We start from the raw sequence: 23,307 nt of genomic DNA on the forward strand, positions 1-23,307 counted from the left end.
GATGGTGTAAACCTCACAGGACACCTTATAAAGATAATGCCTCCAGATCTTAAGAGCATAAACTATCGTGGCCAACTCCAAATCATGTACGAGGTAATTCTTCTCGTGGGGATTCAGCTGACATGAAGCATATGCAATAACTCACCCCTCCTGCATCAATACACAACCCAAACTAACGTGTGAAGTGTCGTAATACACAGTACACATCCCTGAATCAGAGTCAACACTAACATTGGTGCTGAAGTCAATGTGGCCTTAAGCTTCTGAAAGCTCGCCTCACAATCATCGGACCATCAGAACAGAGAACCCTTCTAGGTCAATCTAGTCAAAGATGCTGCAATAGATGAGAAGCCATCCACAAACCGACGATAATAACCTGCTAACCGCAAGAAGCTCCTGATCTCGATCATTGTGGTAGGACGAGGCCAACTCTAAACTGCCTCGATCTTTATGGGATATACCTTAATACCCTCTCCTGATACAACATGCCCTAAGAATGCCATAGAATCTTTCAAAACTCACACTTGGAGAACTTAGCATATAGCTTCTATTCCCGAAAGGTCTGAAACACCACTCTCAAATATTGCTCGTGCTCCTCCATTTTATGCGAGTAGATAAATATGTCATCAATGAAGACAATGACAAACGAATCAATATATGGCCTGAACACCCGGTTCATCAAATCCATAAACGATGTTGGGGCGTTAGTCAAGCCGAAGGACATCACTAGAAACTCATAATGGCCATATCTAGTCCAGAATGCCGTCTTCGGAACATCCGAATCACGAATCTTCAGTTGATGATACCCCGACCTCAGGTCGATCTTAGAGAACACCCTGGAACCCTGCAACTGGTCAAACAAATCATCAATACGCGACCAAAGGTACTTGTTTTTAATGCTAACTTTATTCAACTTGCGGTAATCAATGCACATCCGCATCGTCCCATCTTTCTTCTTCACGAACAATACCGGTGCACCCCAAGGCGACACACTTGGTCTGACGTCCCCTTTGCTAGCAACTCCTCAAGTTGTTCTTTCAACTCCTTCGGAGCCATGCGGTACGGTGGAATAGAGATAGGCTGGGTACCTGGAGCCAAATCAATATAGAAATCTATATCACGATCTGGTGGTATGCTTGGAAGATCAGAAGGAAACACATCGGAGAACTCCCGGAACACGGGCACTAAATCAATCGCCGGAGTCTCTGTAGTATCCCGAACAAAAGCTAGATAAGCCAAACAACCCTTCTCGACCATGTGTCGAGCCTTCAGAAAAGAGATCACCCGACTAGATGCACTGATAGACGAACCCTTCCACTCCAATCTAGGCAATGCTGGCATCGCCAAGGTGACAGTCTTGGCATGGCAATCAAGGACGGCATGATATGGATACAACAAGTCCATTCCGAGGATGACCACAAAGTCGGTCATATCAGACAACAGAAAATCTGATCTAGTCTCGTAATCATAGAAAGTCACGATACGGGACTGATAGATCCGATCCACAATAACAGAATCGCCCACTCGCGTGGACACATATACGGGAGCAACGAAGGACTCGTGAGGAACACCCAAAAAATGAGCAAACAAAGATGAAACATATGAAGATGTAGACCCTGGATCAAATAGTACCGAAACATCTTTACTGCAGACAGAAATAATACCTGTGATCACGGCATCTGAGGCTATTGCATCTGGTCTGGATGGAAAGGCATAGAACCTAGCTGGAGCGCCACTTGACTAGCCTTCACCTGACTGGCCTCTACCTCTAGCACAGCCCCTAATCACCTGCCCTCCGCCTCTAGGCGGCCGGACGGCTAGTGCGGCAGCTGGTGCTGTAATCATAGGCTAATGACCCTGTTGTACCACCTTGCCCTGAAGTCTGGGGCAGAATCTTTTCATGTGGCCAAGATCCCCGCACTCAAAACAACCTCTCGAAACGGTGGACTGTTGACCTGAAGTCTGACCCTGATGGCCTGAATACCCACTGGAGGAAACCTGAATAGCTGGCGGGCGGGCGATAGGAGCTCTCTGGTATAGCGCTGAAATAAGGCCGCAGTGGAGTACCTTGAGAAGGAGGCGGTGTTGCATATGTGGGCCTACTAGACTGACCCTTCACAAACTGACCTCTGACCCCAGACGTAGCACCACTGAACCCTCCAAAATACCAAAACCGCTTGTCCCTCATCTTTTTCTCTAGGATCCACTAACGAACACCCTCGATCCTCCGAGCTATCTCCACAACCAACTCGTAAGAAGTCCCCATCTCAACCTCCCAGGCCGTAGTGGCATGGATACCAGAGTGCAAACCTGCAACAAACCTCTGCACTCGCTCTGCATTGATAGGAAGTATCATAAGTGTATGGCGAGACAACTAAGAGAATCTTGCCTCATAGTCGGTCACCGACATCTGACCCTGCTGGAGCTGCTCGAACTGAAACCGCAGCTCTTCCCTCTGAGAGGGTGGAGTATATCTATCTAGAAAGAGGCGTGTGAACTGGTCCCAAGTCAATAGAGGAGAACCTACTAGCCTGCCGAGAAGATAGGATAACCACCATCTACGGGCCCTGCCTTCCAGCTAAAAGGTGGTAAAGTCCACCCTGTGGGACTCCAATATCCTCATGTTGGGCAGTCTGTCCCTGAAATGATCAATAAAGTCCTAGGGGTCCTCATGTCGCATACCTCCAAAGACAGGAGGATGAAGCTTGGTCCATCTATCCAATAGCTTCTACGGCTCACCGACCGCAACTGGTCTAGGTTCAGGTATAGCTGCTGCAACTGGCTGGGCTCCGCCCACGGGTAATGCGCCCGGGGTCTGATATACGTCAGTTGCATGACCTGGAGATTGAGTAGTAGGGGTCTGTGTTCCCCCTCCCGCCTGAGATGTGGTTGGGTCTGCTGGAAATAAACTAACCCGAGTCATAGAATCCATGAACCGCAACATACGGCCCATGACCTCCTGAAATCCCGGTGTGGACATAAAGTCCACTAGGGCCGGCTCTGCTGCAGGCACCTTGCCCTGCTCCTCAATAATAGGATCCTTCACTGGATCCACTAGTGGCATAATTGAAGCAACTCTAGGACACCATCGTCCTCTACCACGAGCTGGAGCACTCCCTCGGCCTCGGCCTCTAGCAACACGGGGAGCAGCTCCTCCATAGTCGGGTACATCTGTCGGGCGTGTTCTCATCATCTGTGAGAGAATAAGAGAAAGATACTTAGCATAACATCAATTGCACGATAGAAGATGAAGAAAGAGTAGTTTCCTAACACCCTATAGCCTCTCAAAGATAAGTATGGACGTTTCCGCACCGATCCGCAAGACTCTATTAGGCATGCTCATAACTTATGAGACCAACGTGAACCTAGTGCTCTGATACCATATTGTCACGACCCAATTTCTCTTATAGGCCGTGATGGCACCCAACGTCGCCGCTAGGCAACCCAACGGTGAATTGACCGTGTATTTATTCTTTTTAATAATTTCAAAGTAGTTGATTTTTTTATTTATTAAATAAGTGAGAAGTGGAAAATTTAATAAAGTAAAGCGAAAACTAATGAAAGAGCGAATGCAATGAAATAAATGCTCAAAAGCCATAAAGTCTACTAGCATACTTCCAAGACCTAATGTCACAAGTGTATGAGCAACTAGTAGAATATACAAAATACTAAGCTACTGTCTGAAATAGAGTAGACAGAAAGTAAATACAAAAGAGAGACTGTGGGTGCTGCAGAACGATCTCATAGAGCAGCTCACCATTAAGCCTCGGGGTAACGTGGGTGCACGCTTGGATGACTACCTGATGTACCTGCCTCAAATCCTGCACGATTAGTGCAAAAGTGTAGCGTGAGTACATAAACAACATAATCTAACCTCGAAAAAGTAGTGATGAGGGGTGGACATTGACACTTACTATGGGTCAATAATAAAATACAAAAATTCTAAATAGGTATGGAATACGTGAATAATAAAAATAACACAATGACAAGCAGTAAATAAATGATCCTTTAAGTGATAGTAAATTCAAAAATCTCCATTTGACACATACTAGTTCCAAATCAATTTCGGTCATTAAATAAATTATAACCTCTCAAGCCATAACATAATATCAAGTGTAATCGGGCTCCGGGTATTATCACACACGATTTATGCCGAGATCGTATGACCCGATCCAAAATACTATGTGCACTGCCGAGGGTCGAACATCACTATTATACTGCCGAGGAGAACGGCCCACTCCCATAAGAGTAGAGAAGTTTACCCCGCTCGCGGAAGTATTTTCGATGCGAGTGGACATGGATTTCTCAGAGTTATTGTGTATTTCTCAATTCTTTTCAAAAATAAGAAATTTAAATTGGAAATTTGCAACTTTAAAATCCCTAGTCTCACCTCTATTTAAGGCAATTAATATGCATAACAAACATAATAGTACAATTAAAGCATGATATGGATCTAAGACTACCCGGACATTTCATGAAATATAGCTACGAACGGACTCTCGTCACCTAGTGCGTACGTAGCTCCCCACACAAGTTGTACACAACAAGATACACCTAAGGGGATGAGTTCCCTCTTACAAGGTTAGGCAAGAGACTTACCTCGTTCTCAAGCTCACTTCCGGCCCACAAATTTACTCTAAGGCATCAACTTGGTGCCAAACAATCCAAAGCTAGTCAAATATTATATAAATTAATCAATGTACATTCAAAAGTTAATAATTTAGCTATTAGAGTAATTACCCAACCTAGATAGGAAGATTCCTAAAATTCACCCCCGGGCCCATGTGCTTGGATTCCAGAATTTTTCGAAGATAATTGTTACCAATAAACTCACGAACTCAAATATATAATTTTTACCCAATTCCATAATTATGTTTGTGGTTAAATCCCATTTTTATCAAAACCTAGATTTTTCAACTAAACCCACAATTTCTACACATTTATATGCTAAAACTCTACCCAAAATACACGTATTAAACTCATCTCGTATAGAAATTACTTACCTCAAAGTGATATATGAAAACCCATCTTCAAAGAACTCCAAAATTGCCCAAGAGATGAAAGAAATGAGACAAAATTGCCTAAGTCTTCGACTTAAACGAACCTCACTGCCCAGCGGTTTTCTGCAAATGCGAAAGAATTTTCGTTTCTACGAGACCGCCCCTGCGGTCGATTGTCCGCATCTGCGGAACACGCACGAGCCACGCCCAGCCGCACATGTGGCCAAATCTCGCATCTGCGATATCGCTTATGCGGCTCGCCTCGCGCACCTGCGACCATGGCCAGACTGCCTCACTCCGCACATGCGAACCCTTTCATCGCAGAAGCAAGTTCGCTTCTGCGGACCTCGCTGACTCCATCCCTTTCATCTTCTGCGAACGAGACGCGGCTCCTGCGGCCCTTCCCACCGCAGGTACGAATGCACCAGATGCTAGCCACCTTTAGCTCTTCTCCAAAGAGCAATCTAGCTTCGTCGACCCTCCGAACCCTATACGAGGTCCCCGAGGCCTCGATTAAATATACCAACAAGTTATTAAACATAAAATGGACTCGCTCGCATCCTCGGAATGTGTAAAACAACATCAAAACTAAGAATCGCACCCCAAAACCAATCGAATCAACTTATGAATTTTAAGTTTTTCCATCTTACTCCGAACGCTTCGAATCATACTTAATCTACTCGGAATGACATCAAATTTTGCGTGAAAGTCTTATATCACCATATGGAACTATTCCCGGGCTCGGAATCCCAAACAGATCTCGATAACACTAAAACCTACTCCAAACCAAATTCAAAGAACATGAAGAACCTTCAATGTGCCAACTTTCAATATTAAGTGCCGAAACGCTCCCGGTTCATCCAAAATCCGGTCCGAACATACGCCCAAGTCCAAAATCATCATACAAACCTATTGGGACCGTCAAATTCCAGTTCTGAGGTCGTTTACTACAAATATTGACCCAAGTCAAACTCAACCCTTTTAAGCCAATATTAAGGAACTAAGAGTTCCGATTTCAACCCGAACTCTGCCAAACCCGAACTAACCATCCCCGCAAGTTATAAAATAGTAAAAACACATACGGGGGATTTTATTTAAGGGAACGGAGATCTAGAAAGCAAAACGACCAGTCGGGTCGTTACAATAAGTGGGAGAGAAAGTGCTTTACGAATTACTGAATGACGCACGCTCGTCCAATTTTATTTGTCATGTTCTTTTGTGGTTTGGCTGTATAAGGTGCATATCTCGGAAATTTTGGTAAGTAAACTTTTAATGTAAAAATTTAGAATATTTAATTTTCCTAATCTTTGAAGAGGTTTGCTATGTGTCTTATCATCCACCTAATATAAGAGGATAAAAGATTATTTTTTTTTAATTAATAAAGTAAAATCTACGTTTGTTAAATGGTAGGGATTCATTCCAAAAATCTTTTTTTTTTTGTCAACCAAAGGAACTTATATTATAAATTACGTAACATTACAGGGAGCAATGTGCCCAGTTGGCACTGTGTTACAAAAAGGGTGATGAGCACTGTGGCCCATTGGTACTGTGTTACAAAAAGATCCATGGTTAATATTACAATCATTTGCCAGCATATCTAAACAAAAAGAGGGTGGCTCCAGTTGTTCTGGTATAGCTGATCTGCGTGAGTGTGGCGTTCCCTGCTGATCTTCTAGCAAATCTTGTAAAACAAAAGGTGGCGGCTGCCATATGATAGTAGTTAGAGCACCATTATCCAAAGTTGCTCCATGTTTTGCCAGTTTATCTGCTACCCGACTTTGTTCCCTGTATGTGTGTAATGTGTATCACTCGAGGCCTACCCAGTTTGTGTAACAGATACCTGCATTCATGTAGGATTGATGAGTATTGTAGACTGTGGGATTGAAGTAGGGAAATTACCTCTGTTGAGTCAACGTTAACTTCCAGTGGTTTCAGTTGGTGACTTAGGGCAATTTGTAATCCTTCAAGGAGTGCAGTGAGTTCCATATATGTATGGTTCCCCGTTTTTCTCTCGTCTATATACCCTAGTATCCAGTGGCCTGTTGAGTCTCTGAATACTCCGCCAAGAACATTTTTTGATTGTATGATTTTACATGCTCCATCAGTATTTAGCTTAAAATATCCCGGATTTGGAGGGTACCATTTGGCGTAATTTTGGGTGGGCTGGGTGGTGCAAATATTGGTGTTTGCAATTAGATATTGGTACTCAAAGACTTGTCTTATAATATTAGGAAGGGTAGGATAGTGGTGTGTTCCTTCGAAAATATTACGATTCCTACATTTCCATATGTGCCATAGAGCTTAGGGAATGAGGATGTGGTGGTGGACTTGTCCAGGAATTGTAGGCTTCTTTAAAATGAAGTTTGATAGTTTGAGTGAGGTGTGTTCATGGAAACTTTGCAGTCCTCCTTCATTGTGGTTTATACCCAGTTGGTTCCATCCCATTTGTGCTGGTGGACAGTGAAAAAAAAGGTGATGTATAGTTTAATCATGTGACTGGCATATGACCAAATTGAAGTTGTGGTGATATGTATTTTGTGGAGGTAGTTTGTTGTAGGTAATCTATGGTGACCCATGAGCCAAAGAAAATGTTTTAGTTTCGGAGGTAGTTGAAGTTTCCATAACCATTTGAATGATTTCCGTTTGTATCGTGCAATTGGTGGTAAAGTGACTTTACAGTAAAGTGACTTTACGCTAATGTGGATGTTTGTTCATTTAGGGGTAGAGGACCTTCAATTAGGCTACGTAGGATAAAATTAGGGCCTAACCAGGGTTCCGTCCAGAAGTTGATATGATTACCATTTGCTATGTTCCAGGTTAGTCCTTTTTGGCAAAAGGACCATCCATGTTTTATGGCTTTCCAAGAAGTAGACATGTCAGTAGGACCACGTAGCCCAGAGTATTTAGATATAAGGATTGAAGCCCAATAGGAGGAAGGGGCGCGGAACAATCGCTAAGCTAGTGACCCAAGTAGCGTGTTATTTTTATCAGTTAGGTTTTGGATTCCCAGACCACCACTTTATTTTGTAGATTGGATTGTCTCCCATTTAATTAGATGAAGTTTGCGTTTCTGTGGTGTGGTGCCCCATAGAAAGTTTCTTTGATAACGTTCTAATTGATTTGTTATTTGGGTTGGTAACTTAATAAGCTGCATAACATGATTTGGCAAACAGTTTAGTGTAGCCTTTATTAAAGTAGTTCTACCAACAATTGTTAACATGTTGGTCTTCCATCGGGCAAGTCTGTTTTTAAAGTTGTCAAGGAGGAATTGGAAGTTTGAATTAGTAGGACATTTGTTTAATATAAGGTATCCTAGGTACAAAAGCAACATCAACCCAATAGTAATCCCACTAGTGACGTATGAGGAGGGTAGAGTGTACGCAGACCTCACCCCTATCCGGGGATAGAGAGGCTGTTTTCGGGAGACTCTCGGCTCAGAGACAAAAGATTTGTAACAACAACATAAACCAGACAAATAGAATCAGCACCGTAAGAGACAACAAATAAGTGGATGGGCAATAAGTATGTCAATAATAAAATTAAAAAATAAATTATGGAAATAAAAATCGTGTGATGAACAACAACCGCTAGCAGACCTAGACCAAACTCTATCAGACTAGCTGGAAAAATGCTCAACTACCCCCTAACCTACAACCCTAATGCTTGACCTCCATACCTCCCAATCCAGGGTCATGTCCTCGGAAATCTGAAGTTGCGACATGTCTTGCCTGATCACCTCGCCCCAAAACTTCTTAGGTCGCCCTCTACCTCTTCTCGTACCTGTCAAAGTCAACCGTTCACACCTCCTAATCGGGGCCTCTAGGCTCCTCCTCCACACGTGTCCGAACCATCTAAGCCTCGCTTCCCGCATCTTGACGTCCATGTGAGCCACGCCCACCCTCTCCTAAATATATTCATTCCTAATCTTATCCAGCCTAGTGTGCCCACACATCCATCTCAACATCCTCATTTCGGCTACTTTCATCTTCTGGATATGAGAATTCTTAACTGGCCAACACTCAGCTCCATACAACATGGCCGTTTTAACCACCGCTCTATAGAACTTACCTTTAAGTTTCAGTGGCACCTTCTTGTCGCACAGGACTCCAGATGCTAACCTTCATTTCATCCACCCCACCCCGATACGGTGCATGAAATCCCCGTCAATCTCCCTGTCTCCCTAGATAATTGACCCTAGATACTTGAAACTCTCTCTCTTAGGGATGACTTGCGAGTCAAGCGTCACCTCCACGCCCGCTTCCCCCGACCCCTCACTGAACTGACACTCCAAATATTCCGTCTTAGTCATACTCAACTTGAAACCTTTAGACTTCAGGGCCTGCCTCCATACCTCCAGTCTCTCATTCATACCGCCTTTCGTCTCATCAATCAGAACTATATCATCAGCGAATAACATACACCATGGCACCTCCCCTTGAATATGGTGTGTCAGTGCGTCCATCACCAGAGCAAATAAGAACGGGCTGAGCGCAGATCCTTGGTGTAACCCCATACCACCGGAAAAGGCTCTGAGTCTTCTCCCACAGTCCTTACCCGAGTCTTAGCTCCATCATACAAATCCTTTATTGCACTAATATAAGCTATCGGCACACCTTTCACCTCCAGGCATCTCCAAAGAATGTCCCTAGGGACCTTGTCATACGCCTTCTCTAGATCAATAAATACCATGTGCAAATCCCTCTTCTTATCTCTGTAATGTTCCACCAACCTATTGATAAGGTGGATATCTTCTGTTGTAGAACGACCTGGCATGAACCTGAACTGGTTATCTGATATTGACACTGCCCTCCTTACCCTCCCTTCCAGCACTTTTTTCCCAAACTATCATGGTATGACTTAGTAACTTAATACCCCTATAGTTGTTACAATTCTGGATATCCCTTTGGTTCTTGTACAGCGGGATCATCGTACTCCACCTTCACTCATCTGGCATCCTCTTCATCCTGAAAATAACATTAAATAGCTTAGTCAGCCACTCCAAACCTGCTCTACCCACATACCTCCAAAATTCCACTGGAATCTCGTCTGGTCCAGTCGCTTTGCCCTGGCTCATCTTATGCATTGCTCCCACGACCTCCTCCACCTCAATACGCCCACAGTACCTAAAGTCTTGGTGACTTTCAGAGTGCCACAATTCCCCTAACTCAATGTTTTTGTCTCCCTCTTCATTCAGAAGTCTATGAAAATACGACTGCCATCTCTGCTTACTTTGGGCTTCTTCCATCAATACACGACCTTCCTCGTCTTTGATACACCTCACTTGCTCCAGATCACGAGTCTTCCTCTCTCTCGCTTTGGCCAGCTGAAATAACTTCTTGTCCCCACTTTCACCCACCAATTCCTCATACAGCCGCCCAAACACAACCGTCTTAGCCTCTGTGACCGCTACTTTTGCCTCCCTCCTAGCTTCCTTATACCTTTCTCTGTTCGATCTCATCTGCTCCCCGTCGGTGCTCTCCACTAACTTAAGGTAATCCGCTTTCTTTGCTTCCACTTTACTATGGACCACGTCATTCCACCACCAGTCACCTCGGTGCCTACCTGAGAATCCCTTCGAGACCCCTAATACCTCTCTCGCCGCCTCCCTTATACAATCCATCGTCGCCGTCCACTTACCGCTAGCATCTCCACCACTCTTCCAAGATCTCATCGTCGCCAACTTCCCTTCCAACTCCAGCGCAGTATCCTTAGTCAAGGCTCCCCACCTGATCCTTGGTTGACCCCGTAAAAAACTTTTCTTCCTCTTTATCAAGATACTGATGTTCATCACCAAGAGTCTATGCTGTGTCGTGAGGTTCTCACTCGGGATCACCTTACAATCCTCGCACAACCCCTTATCACACCTCCTGAGGAGAAGATAATCAATCTGAGTCTTAGCCACCATACTCCGAAAAGTAATCAAATTCTCCTCATTCTTTGAAAAAATAGAGTTGACAATCACCAACTCAAAAGCTCTAGCGAAATCCAACAATGAAGTGCCTCCTCCGTTCCTAACCCCACAGTAGAAGCCACTGTGTACCTCACCATAGCCACTAGCAGACGACCCAATATGCCCATTGAAATCCCCTCATATAAATAACTTCTCCGTAGGCGGAGTACCCCGCACCTCCTCGTCCAAGACCACTTGCGGCGCATAAGTGCTAATGACATTCAGAGTGCTTCATCCAACTACTAACTTAAGCGCCATCAATCTATCACACACACGCCTAACCTCTACCACTGACTCTCTAAGCTCCCTATCCACCAAAATACCCACTTCGTTCTTGCCCTTCACACCTCCGGAGTACCACAACTTATACCCGTCGGCATTTCTGGCCTTCGATCCTACCCACCTAATCTCCTGAACACAATCTATATTTACCTTTCTTTTCTGGAGAATCTTCGCCAGCTCTATAGACTTACCCGTCAATGTCCCTATATTCCATGATCCAATTCTCAATCTATAGGCACCCTTGTTCCCCTTACCCCCTATGGGCCCCGTCCCACCCCCTGACCCTTGCCCTAATCCCCGACCCACTACCCACCACCTACCCTCCCCGAGGACATGACCCTGCATTGCCATTACAAATCACAGTCGTTATACCTACGGAAGTCTATGTCAAAAATGGGAATATAGGTCTACTACTAAATTGACTAAACTAATTACGTACTGCTACGACAACAAATCAACTAAGACAAGAGAGAGAGAAGCAGGAGGCGGGAGGTACCAATTCCCGTAAATATAATCTGGACTTTCGACTTGGTATACTCTCGATGCTGTAGAACCCGATGTTTTGTTCTTGTTCCTGCCAACCAACCTGCTTTGCTGCTTTTGCGCGTGTGCCTCCCTCCCGTCACCAAACATCCACAAAAATGGTACCTGCAGTACTCACAACACACCACGAAATCAAGAAAAATAGATGATGGTAGGGCTGTCACCCTCACCACAAGTGCCCCAATTGAACTCGAAGTAGAGACGCAGCAGACAGAGAAAGGTATAAATAAGCGAAGACAAAAGGAACGACGTCGGCGTGAGGTAGTCGTTGGACTGCTCGTCGTTCGCCGAAAATCTGTTGTTGTGTTAAGAATGGGGGGAGAAGAGGAAAGGGGAAGAAAGAGAGGGGGTGGGGGAGTGAGAATAGAGGTGGAGGAAAGAGAGGGGTGTGGGGCGAGGGGAGTGTGGGAGGGATTACCTGGACTGCCCGTCACGTTGGAGCCGGCACTGAACTAACGGTCGAAAACAGTGACTGAGTAAGAGTTATCTCAACTTAAAGATAATTTATTCTAGATCTAAAAAATAAAACTAACGGAATAAATAAATAAATAAATCTATAGTGTTGTCTTTGAATCGAATTTGACGTTTTCTTTAATTGTGGTTTTCTTTGAGGTTAGGTATCCTAGGTATTTTTTAAAATTTGAACCCTCTCGCATGTGAAAGGAATTTAGCACATTATCTTTATCCTCCATGGAGGCATTCTTGGAAAAGAATTTTTTTGATTTGGTATAGTTAATGGTTTGGCCTGAAGCTTTTGTAAAGAGATTCAGTATGTCTATTATCGAATTGATGCTCTGTGTTGTTAATTTAGATGTTAAAGTTATGTCGTTAGCAAAAATGAAATGGGAGATTGGGGGACCTTGTCTGGATAATTTTATAGGGTGTCATTTCCTGTAATCCATTTCTGCATGTATTTTACGGGATAGCATCTCAATACATAGAATGAATATGTAGGGTGAGAGGGGTCTCCTTGACAGATGCCTCTTGAGGGAGTGAAAAAAGTTGTGGGTGCTTCATTGATTAGGATTGAGATGGAGGTGGTGGTAATGCAAGACATAATTAATTTAATCAAGTATTTTGGGAAATTAAAGTACTGGAGGGTGTCATGTATAAATTCACATTCCAATTTGTCAAATTCTTTTTCAAGGTCTAATTTAAGGAGAAAAGATGCTTGAGCACCCTTCTTTTTCCTAAAATAGTGCATGATCTCTTGCACGATGATTGCATTGTCAGATGCTCTACGATGTTTTAGGAAGGATGATTGTTCTGGGCTTATGAGGCTTGATAGGATGGGTTTAATACGATTTACTATAATTTTTGTGACTAGTTTGTGAAGGGTGTTACAAAGGCTTATAGGGCGATACAGAGTAATTGAGGTTGGATGTTGCACCTTAGGGATAAGGCATAGGTATATTTTATTCACCTCCTGTGGTATTTGTTGTGTACGAAATACCTCCATACAAAATGGAATTACGGATGGGCCCACTTTGGCCCAATAATTTTGGTAGAAGTATGGGTGTAATCCGTCTGGCCCAGGTGCCTTTAACGGTTGAAAGGATTGGAGGGCATTGGTGATTTCCAGTTGAGTGATAGAGGAAGCCAATTTGGAAAAATCTTGATTATTGATGGCATTGTAAGTAGCTGTGTAAGTAGGATGTGTGTTGTGATTGTGAACAGTAGTGTATAAGTTTTGGTAATAATTTTCAATTGAGATATTTATCTCTTGTTGGTCCAAAATTCAATTACCCGCTGAGTCTTTTAGCGCAGTAATACGATTATGCCTACGCCTTTGTAATGTAGTAAGGTGAAAAAATTTAGTGTTGGAATCTTCATCTTGAAGCCAATTTATTCTAGATTTGAGTTTAAAAATTCTTCTTCCAATTTTAGGATATCATTATATTAGCCAATTAAATCATGTTCTAGATTTTGTAGAAACTAACTTGTAGTGTATTTGGAGAATTCACTATGCCTTGTAGTCGTGCTAGCAGTATTTTTTTATTTTTAAAAGTATTTCCAAACGTGGTTTGATTCCATTCCAAGATATCTTTTGTAAAATCAGTTATAGCGGTGAGTACATATTTATTTGGTGTCCAATTGTTAGTAATTATAGAATTAAACTATGGATGTGTAGTCCAGATTGTTTCAAAACGAAATATTTTATCGTTAGGAGATTTATGCTTATGAAGGTTTAGTAATAATGGGCAATGGTCGGAGTGCGTTCGTGGTAGGTGTTGTACACATGCTTCCGGAAACATGTTTAGCCACTCGTAATTAGCTACACATTTATCCAATCTTTCTAGTATTCGATGTTTAATGTGTCTATTGTTTGACCACGTAAATCTACTACCCGTATAACCTAGATCAACTAGGTTACAATAATTAAGGCATTGTAAATAATTATCACATCTCCTACTATTAATATCTAAACCTCCATATTTTTCAATAGCTTTAATTATTTCGTTAAAATCTCCTCCGGCTATCCAAGGCATTTTTAGTTGATCATGCAAAGCTTTTAGATTATCCCATAAGATCTTTCATGCAAATAAGTCATTTTTAGCGTAAATAACCGATAATAGCCAAGTGTTAGGGTTTGGAGGTACCTGGACAATGTAGTGTATTTCTTGGCGTGTAACTGCAACTTGGTCGAGTTTGAGCATATCATTTTTCCAAAGCAGTGCAAGTCCCACAAATAGGCCTTTAGCTGGTGATTGAGCCATGTGTGTTAACCCAAACTCAGTTTTGAGACTGTCTTGATCGTGCAAATGCGTTTCGAGCAGTGCAACCAAAGTTGGGTTGTGGTAGTTGAGCATGGATCGAAATATTCGTCTGAATTTTGGTGATTGAGCTCCCCCCGCAGTTCCATATTGATGAATTTCATGTATTTATTATTGAGGTTGTGTGGTGAAGATGGCTATTCCTCCCTCTCCAATAGTTGTATCGTTGAAGTCAGTGCTGGGATCAAGACTATAGCAAATTGCCCTGCCTCCAGATTACGTGTGGCATGTATGTTTAGGGAACAACTTTGTAGTTCCGGTGGGCAAGCGATGATCACTTTTCTTTCATAATGTTCTTTGAGGGTGTAGGTTTTGTCCCCATTTAGGTAACACAGGATGGGCCTTGTTTTACGTATCTCTGCCATTGCTACTACTACTTCCAGTTGTGCTATTTCGTCTTGTACATATGGAGGTGAACTGGATTGGTGGAGTGGACTCGTCGGAGGAGTGAGTGGGTGATAAGGTGAAGCTTGTGCATAGAGTGGCATTGTTGGAGCTATCAGTGATCTGTGTTGAATACAAGGAACGAATGTTTGGGGTGGTTGTTGTATGGGATATGATAGGTTATAAGTACCTTGTTTTATGTTTTGATGATCTAACAAACTTAATGTCAAGAACCAGATAAGAAACCCGATACACATTCTCAAGCATGTAAAAATAACCAAACTTAAGCTTGAGAGTTTCGTTAGTCTTTCAGAAGCTAAAGAATCAACAAGGGGAACAAATGGATATCAGTTCCCCTGGTGATCGTACCAGTCAACCCTCCAATAGCTGAAAAGTGGCTGCCTGCACACGCAACAGTACAACACAGTGTAGCAGTCAACTCCATTGGGAAGGATTTTGTACCCAAGTTGCTTATATAATTCAAGTGATGTCATCAATGTTATATTAACATTAAACCAAAGACAAAACATCACTTGAACACTTAGAGAATTCACTCAAGCACTACCACAGTAATTGATCATCCAAAAAATAATTCTCAAATGCATCAAGAACAAAGAACAACACTGCTACGGGCGAGTTCCCCATATCAAGTTATTATATGTTCTTAGTTGAGTTGTACCTTTGTCAAAGTTCTTACTTATAATTCCTACTTAGCTTACTTAGAAGCATTGTGTAGGAAACTCTTTGTAAATTATAAACCATTGTGTTTGTGTCTTGGCTAGAGTTAGTCGAGTTGTAAAGTCTTTGGAATAGAGGTATTACAAAGTGGCTTGTAATAGGATTGTTACAAGTTGGTGAGGGATAAAAAATTAATTCCTAGGTTACAATAGGTTGTAATCTAAAAGTTTGCCCAGTAGTGAAGTTGAAATCCTACAAGGGTAGGTCGTGATTTTTAACCCCGTGAGCTGGGAATATTTCACGTAAAAACTCTCAGTGTCATTTTTGTGATGACCCAAAGGTCATCTTTAAATTTAATAATTATTTCTATGTTATGAGACCTCAAATAGCACTATTCATCATTCCTCGACTTGCGTGCGCAGTCTGTATAATTTTTTGAAAAGTTTTTATTTAAAAAATTGATTAAAATGTGAAATAGAGCCTTAAACTCAACAAAGTTGACTTTGGTCAACATTTTGAGTAAACGGACTTGGATCAGTATTTTGACAGTTCTGGTAGGTCCGTATCGTAATTTGGTACTTGGGCGTATGGCCGAAATTTAATTTGGAGGTCCTTAGCTCAAATTATGGTCGTTTAATGGAAACTAGGAATTTAAAGGCTAAAGGTTTTCAAGTTTTACCACGGATTTGACTTTTTGATATCGGGACCAGAATTCGATTCTAAAAATTGAAATAGCTCATTTATGTCATTTATGACTTGTGTGCCAATTTTGAAGTCATTCCGGATTCGTCTAATATGTTTTGGCACGAGTTTTGCAAATCGAAAAGTTTAAAAAATCTAAAGTCCTAATCGAGGTGTGAATTGCAATTTCGATATTGTTTGATGTGATTTCAAACCCTGAGTAAGTCCGCATTATGTTACGGGACTTGTTAGAATATTTGAACGAGGTCCCAAAGGGCTCGGGTGAGTTTCAGTCGAGTTTCAGACTTTTTTTGTAAACATTGCAGGTCTGGTTATGGTGTGTCGCACCTGCGCAATTTTGTCCGCAGGTGCGAGCCCGCTTCTACGAAGGAAATGTCGCTTCTGCGACGTTGAGGCTGGGAAGGAAGCTTCACTTCTGCGAAGCTTTGATCGCAGGTGCGATACCGCTTCTGCGCCCAGCCGATCGCAAATGCGCACCTCGTCGCTTCTGCGGCTCCTTCTTGCGCTTCTGCGCAGGCGCAAATGCGGCCCAATTTCCACAGATGCGAAACTGGGCAAAACATCCAGGGGCCAAAAATGGCCATTTTTCTTCATTTTGTTTCGGTTTTAAAACCTCAATTTTTGGGCGATTTGAAGGAGTTTTTCACGACCTTGAATTGGGTAAGTGTTCTATAACCAAAAGTAATTATATTTCATAAATCCATGTCTATATTCATCATTTATCTCAGATTTAGATGGAAGAAATTGGAATTTTTGTAAAACTTTCCAAAAATGAAAAATTAAGATTTGAAGGTCCATTTGACATCGGAATTTGATAATTATTTTATAGTTGGACTCGCCTCGGAACAGGTGTTCGGATTTCGTAAGTTTTTCTGAGATTCGAGACATGAGCCCCACTGATGATTTTTGAGATGAATTTCGGATTTTAATCCGAAAAATTAGTAAATTCATATGAAATTAATTCCTATGATTTGTATTGAGTATATTGAATTGTTTATGACTAGATTTGAGGATTTCAGATACGAATTCGCGAGGCAAAGGTTTATTGGATTCTTGAATTTGGTTGCAAAGCGAGGTAACTATAGTGGTTAACCTTGACTTGAGAGAGTAGGATTTATTTATTTATTTGCTACGTGATTTAATGTGCGGATACAACGCATATTTGAGGTGACGAGTACTTATGCATTGTGGTTGAGTCAAAGCATGCCGAAAGAATTTATTTCATTTTGAATAATTGCTTATTTAATTAAGATATTACTGTTTAAGTTCATTATTGATTATTTGATCATTATTCATGAACTTTTTATTGATTTAATTATTGTTGAATATGGTGAGAAAGAGTGTAAAAGCACGAAGGGTGATGTCGTGTAGATTTTGAGAGTAAAAGCACGAAGGGTGATGTCATGTAGATTTTGAGAGTAAAAGCACGAAGGGTGATGCCGTATAAATTTTGAGAGTAAAAGCACGAAGGGTGGTGCCGTGCCATTTTCATATTATCAATTGCTCATTTTATTGTTGATGAATTAATTGGCTGCTAAGTGATACTTCTCCTGCTGAAATTATTATATCATTTCCTTTCGCATGTTCCCTCCCAATTTATAAATTGTTATTTATTGTATTACTGTTGCTTTGTATTTGTTTATACTTGTACAGGTCGTTTACGTACATGTCTTGTCATAGCCTCGTCACTACTTCGTCGAGGTTAGACTAGACACTTACGGAGTACATGGGGCCGGTTGTACTCAGACTATACTCTGCACTTCTTGTGCAGATTTTAGAGTTGGATCCAGCGGCGTACCATAGACGTGCTCGGATTCAGTTACTCAGAGGAGACTTGAGGTATAGCTGCACAATATTCGCAGCTCTGAAGTCCCCTTCTAACTTATCTTAGTTGTGTATCATTTTCCAAACAGTTTGAATTTTATTCAGACCTTTATTTTTATTATTCTAGTAGCTCGTGCACTTGTGACACCAATTCTGGGATGGTACTCAGACATCTCTATTATTATGGATTATTCACTCTATTTCAGAATTTAATTCCGCATTTGTTTCTTTGTTATTAATTAATTTTAAATTGTTTAAAAATTGGCTAGCTTTATTCTAACGTTGGCTTGCCTAGCAAGTGAAAATGTTAGGCGCCATCATGGTCCCGAAGGTGGGAACTTCGGGTTGTGACAGTTGGTATCAGATCCATAGGTTACTTAGGTCTCACGAGTCATGATCAAGCTTAGTAGAGTCTGAAGGATCGGTACGGAGCTCTACTTATCTTTTAGATGCTATGAAGTTTAGGAACAATATCTCTTCTTTCTCAATCTGTCATGCGATCTTATTCTATCATCGATGATTGAACAATTCTATTCTTATTCTCTCGCAGATAGTGAGAACACCTAATACATCTACTGATGGACAGGGACCAGAACCCCCGGTGGCAACTATGACCGGGGGTAGAGGTCGAGGTCGAGGTCGTGCTTGAGGCCGAGGCAGAGGCAGAGGCAGAGGTAGAGCTCAGTCTAGAACTCGAGCAGCAGCACCTATTGTAGAACCTCAGGTGGATCTTCAGGATGAGGTTACAGTTCAGACCGCACCAGTTTGACCAGTTCAGGTCCCTGAAGGATTCATAGCTACTCCAGTTCTTCAGGATGCCCTAGTCCGTTTGGTGAGTGTTATGGAGGGCGTGGCCCAGAATGGTATGTTTCCAGTGGCACCAATCATTTCACAGGCTGGGGGAGGAGCACAAACTACCAGTACTCCCGCTCCGGAGCAGATGGATCCCCAGTATCAGGCTCCAACAGCCCTGCCAGTTGGGGTAGTTCAGCCAGTTGTTACGGCACATGCCGGTGATAGGCCCGCCATGTCTTCTGAGGCCTTATTGAGACTGGATAAGTTTACTAAGCTCTTTCCAGACCACTTCAGTGGTACACCTTCTGAGGACCCACATGATTATCTTGACCGTTTCCATGAGGTGCTGCGGAACATGGGTATAGTTGAAACCAATAGGGTCGATTTTGCTGTATTTCAGATGACGTGTTCTGCCAAGAGGTGGTGGAGAGATTATACATTGACCAGACCAGTTGGATCACATACACTGACTTGGGAACAGTTCTCACGGCTATTTCTAGATAAGTTTCTCCCTATCATATTGAGAGAGGATTTTCGCAGGCAGTTTGAGCGTCTCTAGCAGGGAAGTATGACTGTTACTCAGTATGAATCCCTTTTTGGGGATATATCCCATCATGCTCTCCTTTTAATTCCTACTCGGGGAGAGAGAGTGAGGAGGTTTATTGAGGGATTTACTCACCCTATTAGGCTTCAAATGGCCAAGGAGACCGAAAGTGAGATTTCCTTTCAGGCGACTGCTAATGTTGCTAGGAGGATCGAGATGGTTCTTGCACAGGAAAGAGGGCAGGGTTTTGATATGAGGCCTCGACAGTTCAGTGGGTTCAGTGGTGCCTCGTCTGGAGGCAGGGGTAATTTTGGTAAGGCTCATCCTCCCAGGCCATTTCATTCAGCGCTCCAGGCATTCTATAGTGCACCACCAGCTTATATCAGTGCACCTCCGATCTAGAGTTTTCAGGGTGGTTATCCAGGTCGACAGTGACAATTTCAGGGTCAGCAGTCATAGCAGCCGAGGTCATGTTATACTTATGGTGACCTGAGGCACATTGCTTGATTGTGCCCCAAGTCTCAGGGCAGCATGCATCAGCAGGGTTCTCGTGCTACGATTCCAGCATCGGTTGCTTCACCACTTGCTCAGCCAGCTAGAGGTAGGGGTCAGGCAGCTAGAGGTAGAGGTCAAACCATTAGAGGTGGGGGTCAAGCCGTTAGAGGTGGAGGCAAGCCAGTTAGAGGCCGTCCTAGGGACGCAGTTCAGAGTGGTGGGCCCCAGCCCCGATTTTATGCTTTTCTAGCTAGGCTTGAGGCCGAATCATCCGATGCTGTGATTACAAGTATTGTTCCAGTTTGCTTTTGTTCTATTTGATCCAGGATCCACTTATTCCTATGTGTCCTCTTATTTTGCTTCATATCTGGTGATGCCGCGTGACTCTCTAAATGCTCCTGTGTGTGTCTCCACTCCGGTGGGAGATTCTATCGTGGTAGATCATGTCTTTTGTTCGTGTGTGGTTACTATTAGGAGTCTTGAGACTAGTTTGGATCTTCTACTTCTTGATATGGTAGAATTTCATGTGATCTTGGGTATGGATTGGCTGTCACCTTATTATGCTATATTGGATTGCCATGCCAAGACGGTGACCCTAGCCATGTCGGGGTTACCTCGATTAGAGTGGAAAGAAACTCTTGGTCATTCTACCAGCAGGGTTATTTCATATATGAAGGCTCGACGTATGGTCGAAAATGAGTGTCTAGCCTATTTGGATTATATTCCTGATCCCAATGCGGATGTTCCTTCTATGGACTCAGTACCAGTTGTTCGTGAATTTCTGAAAGTATTTCCTGCAGATTTGCCGGGGATCACACCCGACAGGGATATTGACTTCTATATTGATTTGGCTCCGGGCACTCAGCCCATTTCTATTCCACCATACCATATGGCCCCACCGGAATTGAAAGAATTGAAGGAGCAATTACAATACTTGCTTGATCAGGGATTCATTAGACCTTGCGTCTCACCTTGGGGTGCACCAGTGTTATTTGTAAAGAAGAAAGATGGTTTAATGCGGATATGTATAGATTATCGGCAGTTGAACAAGGCCACTATAAAAAACAAGCATCTGTTGCCAAGAATTGATGACTTATTTGATCGGCTTCAGTATGCCAAGGTGTTTTCAAAGATCGACCTGAGGTCTTATTACCATCAGTTGAAGATTAGGGCATCTGATGTCCCTAAGACAGCTTTTTGGACTCGGTATGCGCATTACAAATACCTAGTGATGTTATTTGGGTTGACACATGCCCTAGCAGCATTTATAGATTTGATGAATCGGGTGTTCAAGCCCTATTTTGATTCTTTTATGGTTGTATTTATTGATGATATCTTGATTTACTCCAGCAGTCGAGAGGAGCATGAGCAGCATCTTCGGAGTGTGCTTCAGACTTTAAAGAATAATCAGTTATATACCAAATTTTCAAGGTGTGAATTTTGGTTAGACTCGGTTGCCTTTTTGGGGCATGTTTTATCGGCAGAAGGCATAAAAGTGGATCCTAAGAAGATTGAGGCTGTTCAGAATTGGCCTAGACCTACTTCAGTTATAGAGATCTGGAGTTTCCTAGGTTTGGCACGTTATTATCGATAGTTCGTGGAGGGGTTTTCATCTATAGCAAGCCCATTAACCATACTGACCCGAAAAGGTGTTCCATTCGGATGGTCAGACAAGTATGAGTTGATCTTTCAGAAGCTCAAGACTGCTTTGACTACGACGCCAGTGTTGGTATTACCCACAAGTTCAGGATCTTATATGGTGTATTGTGATGCATCTCGCGTTGGTCTTGGTGCAGTATTGATGCATGATGGCAGGGTGATTTCATGTGTCGCGGCAGCTGAAAGTTCACGAGAAATTATCTTGTTCATACCTTAGAATTGGCAGCCATTGTTCATGCTCTGAGATTTGGAGGCATTACTTGTATGGTGTCTCGTGTGAGGAATTTACTGACCATCGTAGCTTATAATATCTGTTCAAACAAAAGGATCTCAATTTGAGGCAGAGAAGATGGTTGGAGCTATTGAAGGACTATGATATCACTATTTTGTATCACCCCGGAAAGGCCAATGTGTTGGCCGATGCTTTGAGTAAAAAGGTTGTGAGTATGGGCAGTCTTGCATATATTCCGATGGGTGAGAGACCGTTAGCAGCAGATGTTCAGACTTTGGCTAATATGTTCGTGAGGTTAGATGTTTCAGAACCAAGTCGGGTTCTAGCTTGCATAGTCACTCGGTCTTCTTTATATGAGCGCATCAGAGAGAGGAAGTATGATGATCCTTATTTACTTGTCCTTAAGGACACGGTGTGGCACGGTGATGCCAAACAGGTTGATGTGGGGAAAGATGGATTTATGCGAATGCAGGATCGTATTTGTGTGCCTAATGTGAATGGGATTCGTGAATTAATTCTTGAAGAGGCACACAGTTCCAGGTATTCTATTCATCTAGGTGCTGCCAAAATGTATCAAGATTTACGGCAACATTATTGGTGGAGGAAAATAAAGAAGGATATAATTGCATATGTAGCTCAGTGTCTGAATTGTCAGCAAGTTAAGTACGAGCATCAGAGACCTGGTGGTTTTGCTTCAGAAGTTAGAAATTTCTGAATGGAAGTGGGAGCGTATCACTATGGATTATGTTGTTGGGCTTCCACGGACTCAGCGAAAATTTGCCGCAGTTTGGGTCATTGTAGACAGGTTGACTAAGTCAGCACATTTCATTCCAGTGGCAGTTACCTATTCTTCAGAGCGGTTAGCTAAAATTTACATTCGTGAGATTGTCCGCCTTCATGGTGTGCCCGTGTCTATCATTTCTGATCGAGGTACACAGTTCACTTCACACTTCTGGAGGGATGTACAGCATGAGTTAGGCACACGGGTTGAGTTGAGTGCATCATTTCATCCACAGACAGACGGACAGTCAGAATGCACAATTCAGATATTGGAAGATATGCTTCGAACTTGTGATATAGACTTTGGAGGTTCTTGGGATCAATTCTTGCCACTTGCGGAGTTTGCCTATAATAATAGCTACCAGCCGAGCATTCAGATGGCTCCGTATAAAGCATTGTACGGGAGGCGATGTCGTTTGCCAGTTGGCTGGTCTGAACCGAAAGAGGCTCGGTTGTTGGGTACCGATTTGGTACAGGATGCCTTGGATAAGGTCAAAATTATTCAGGATTGACTTCGCACAGCTCAGTCTAGGCAAAAGAGTTATGCCGACCGTAAGGTTTGTGATATTGCATTCATGGTTGGAGAAAGAGTATTGCTCCGGGTTTCACTTATGAAAGGTGTAATGAGGTTTGGAAAGAGGGGCAAGTTAAGCCCTAGGTATATT

General features: G+C 42.7%; 1 protein-coding gene across 1 annotated transcript; it reads right to left on the minus strand.

Annotated features, from left to right (window-relative positions):
- Positions 1-9,939: 9,939 nt before the first annotated feature.
- LOC138895501 (uncharacterized) lies at positions 9,940-14,492 on the minus strand. Its single transcript, XM_070180192.1, has 5 exons — positions 14,376-14,492; positions 11,770-11,880; positions 11,246-11,571; positions 10,022-11,053; positions 9,940-9,964 (listed from the first exon to the last, which is right to left on the minus strand). Exons 1-5 carry the CDS (start codon positions 14,490-14,492, stop codon positions 9,940-9,942), a joined length of 1,611 nt encoding a protein of 536 aa, XP_070036293.1.
- Positions 14,493-23,307: the final 8,815 nt, after the last annotated feature.

Source organism: Nicotiana tomentosiformis, chromosome 7 (genome assembly GCF_000390325.3).
Source record: "Nicotiana tomentosiformis chromosome 7, ASM39032v3, whole genome shotgun sequence".
NCBI lineage: Eukaryota > Viridiplantae > Streptophyta > Magnoliopsida > Solanales > Solanaceae > Nicotiana > Nicotiana tomentosiformis.

Excerpts from the sequence above, each read along its gene's own strand:
- LOC138895501 (XM_070180192.1), bottom strand. The coding sequence starts at position 14,492 with ATGGCTCAATCACCAGCTAAAGGCCTATTTGTGGGACTTGCACTGCTT. Across the intron at positions 11,054-11,245 it reads GTGGATAGGGAGCTTAGAGA|TGGCTATGGTGAGGTACACA; the intron begins GTCAGTGGTAGA and ends GTCGTCTGCTAG. Across the intron at positions 9,965-10,021 it reads ATTCCAGTGGAATTTTGGAG|GATGAAGAGGATGCCAGATG; the intron begins GTATGTGGGTAG and ends TGTTATTTTCAG.